Source organism: Eimeria mitis, genomic scaffold, assembly GCF_000499745.2.
Source record: "Eimeria mitis Houghton genomic scaffold, Emh_scaff595, whole genome shotgun sequence".
Taxonomy (NCBI): domain Eukaryota; phylum Apicomplexa; class Conoidasida; order Eucoccidiorida; family Eimeriidae; genus Eimeria; species Eimeria mitis.
In genome coordinates, this window is record NW_013574181.1 from 13,096 (window position 1) to 15,993 (window position 2,898).

Here is a 2,898-nt window from a genome sequence, read left to right on the forward strand (position 1 = left end):
ATGCAGGCATATATGCTTTTGTTTTGCTGCACTGATGTAACTTATCTTTGCGCGCGTATGAATTCCACTTGCATGAAGTGTACAAAACTTATTCATTCATTATCAAAGCANCTTATCTTTGCGCGCGTATGAATTCCACTTGCATGAAGTGTACAAAACTTATTCATTCATTATCAAAGCAAAATTAAATCAGAAAATCAATGAAAGTGATGTTAATTGCAGTGCTCCTGACCCCTCGGCACGTCGTAGTTCAGAGGCTCCAAGAAGTCGACGTTGAACTGACAGCGAAGAGACGCAGCAAAGAAACTTCAGCTCAACTTTTTATCATTTTTTTTTCTGTTCGCTTGACCTCTCTTGCACACGTCTCTGCTGCTGCTGATCTTACTCAAATACTCAGGTTCGGCTGTTCGACTTCGGGTGTACAGATAGGGTTTAGGGTTTACGAGTGACAAAGAGTCTGCACCTGGTAGTCTTTGGACGTTTGCGCTCTCAGGGCCTCCACTGCAGCAGAAAAAAATACCAAATGAAGAGGGTTTAAGGTCAGAAGCTTCGGGCATAAGTGGGGAATGCGTGTCTGTTGCATGCAGTGCGAAGATTAAGGCTTCCGGCTGAGGATTGAAGGCGCGTTTCTGCACGTGCAAAGCCACTACGGTGTATTTAGGGTTAAGGGTTTGGGGTTTAGGTTTATCTGTGGCCTACGGTCTTCGGCTGGCCTGAAGTGTACCCAGCTGGACAAATCTACTGCCTCCTCGTAGCTGAGCCCTGAGCAGCAAAATGCATATTCCTTGAAAGGTTTGTGCAAATGAAACAAATGCATAGTCAACGAACATTGCAGATACAATACTAGTATAAAAACACAAAATACAGGCCAAGTGAGTGTGAAAATATTTTATAATCATGTAATATACTGGCCCCGGACACATGCAGGAAAGCATTCTAGCTCCAAAGAAACACAGAAAAAATCCAATTTTCATCATCTAAGCATGCCACCGCCTGGAGCAACACAATGTAACGGTGTAAAGGTGCTAGGTGCGCTGCTTTGGCCCCTTTTTCTGCCTCAAACCGAGAAACGATAGATAAAATAGCAGTATTTCAAGAGCCCATTGAACTGTAAGAATGCGCTCTTAGAACAAAAACCTTAACATCTGCTGCCTGCTGCTGACGCCTGCTGCCAGCCGCTGCCTGTTGCAGACTTTTGTTGCATGCAACGCGAATGTCTCCAGGCAATTCACGATTCAGCCAGGAGCAGGAAGTGCTGCGTGCTGTCCACTTATACCTTACCAACGCCCCCATGCGTAACCCCTAAGCCCTAATGCGTAAAGCCTAAAGTCTGCACCGTATCCTCTCACCCTGAAACTCCGTTGCTGGGATTATTTTGGTGCCATGGAGACGGTGAGCGCCGCGGGGAACTGCTGCTGTGGCGAAGTCGATGCGTTGCACCAAGGTGGCAAGCAGGTCAGCTTCAGTCTGCACGTTCTTCTTTGCCCCTTCTGTTGTCAGTAAGCACCCCACAATACCTTAACCACAAACGCTAAACCCTCTTTATTCTTTGTCTCCTCAGATTTCGATGATCAGAGATTCAAAAATGCCTAAATCATAAACCCGCTTTCTCCCTCTGGCGTGAGTAGATGCAGATGCAGCGACTACACCATAAACCGTAAGCAGTTAGTATTCACGCTTTTCTTGGCTCCCTCTGTTGCCGGGAGACACAAATGCCTTGCCTAAACCCTAAACCCTCGGCTATCAGTGAGCACTGATGCCTTTTTGCAGCGTCCCACCACACCGCAGCGATTAAGCAACCACAAACATGCACATGAAACTAGATCATAAACCCTAGCCTAAAACCAAAGTAAACACCCCCAATCGAAACAGCTGTGCATGGTCCCTCTGTTGTCAGCTATGAACAGTTGAGGAAGCGCAGAAGGTAAAATAACCCTAAAGCCTAACCCTAAACACTAAACCCTAAACACTAAACCGAAAGTCAACACACTTCACATGGTCACCACTCCCATACATTGTTAATACGAAGGTACAAACAAACATAGCAACTGGTATACTGTCTCCNCATGGTCACCACTCCCATACATTGTTAATACGAAGGTACAAACAAACATAGCAACTGGTATACTGTCTCCAGCCCTTTTCAAGGAGAGTGCAGGTGCCCCAGCTTTTGAACCATTAGCCCTAGCCATCAGCCTAGTTAGCCCTTAGACCCTATATATCCCATTCTAGGCAGCCATCATGCGCAACATTTCTTGTTCTGTTCAACCAGTGATGCAACACTCACCTCCCTCCTCCTCATCGCTCTGCGCTTCTGCCGTTGGGGCCGTTGGATCCTCTGAAAATGCATGGCAGCAGCAGCAGAGTGTGTACGTTGCCAGCATGACAGCTTATATTTGTATTTATAGCAGATGCTGCTGCACGTGTCGCATCATCGCCATAACATCACACACTGCTACTTAAAAAATGCTAAACACCAAACCCTTAACCACTGGCTCTTTCTGAAACGAACCCGGAGATTGAACGACTCTGGAAGGGTCCCCTGTCAACACGAGCGATTCTGGCCTCTCTTTGTTTCCGTTCATTTCCTTCTCAGGCAGTGGCCGAAAGTCAAATTGACTTGTGCTGCAGCAGCAGCAGCAACCGCAGCACACTTTTAAAGAGTTGCTGCAGCCTCCGCTGTAGAAAATAGTTACACTATGTAGGGAGGACCTCCAAGAGCGATTCGTACTCTTAACACCGAAATTATTGCTGAAGCCTCTGCTGCTGCGTTTGCTGCTGCTGGTGGCCCTTCACTCCGCGACTGGCGCTGCATTGCTGCTATATTTGCTGCAGTTTGTGTTGCGCCAAATACAGCGCCCTAAGCTGCAGTAAATACTGAACTAATCAGCTCATTGA

General features: G+C 46.9%; 1 protein-coding gene across 1 annotated transcript; it reads right to left on the reverse strand.

Moving 5' to 3' along the window:
- Nucleotides 1-212: 212 nt before the first annotated feature.
- On the reverse strand, nt 213-2,585 carry EMH_0017250 (uncharacterized protein; the record flags this gene model as incomplete). Its single annotated transcript, XM_013500850.1, has 5 exons — nt 213-278; nt 464-501; nt 1,350-1,517; nt 2,288-2,338; nt 2,483-2,585. 5 exons carry the CDS (start codon nt 2,583-2,585, stop codon nt 213-215), a joined length of 426 nt encoding a protein of 141 aa, XP_013356304.1.
- Nucleotides 2,586-2,898: the final 313 nt, after the last annotated feature.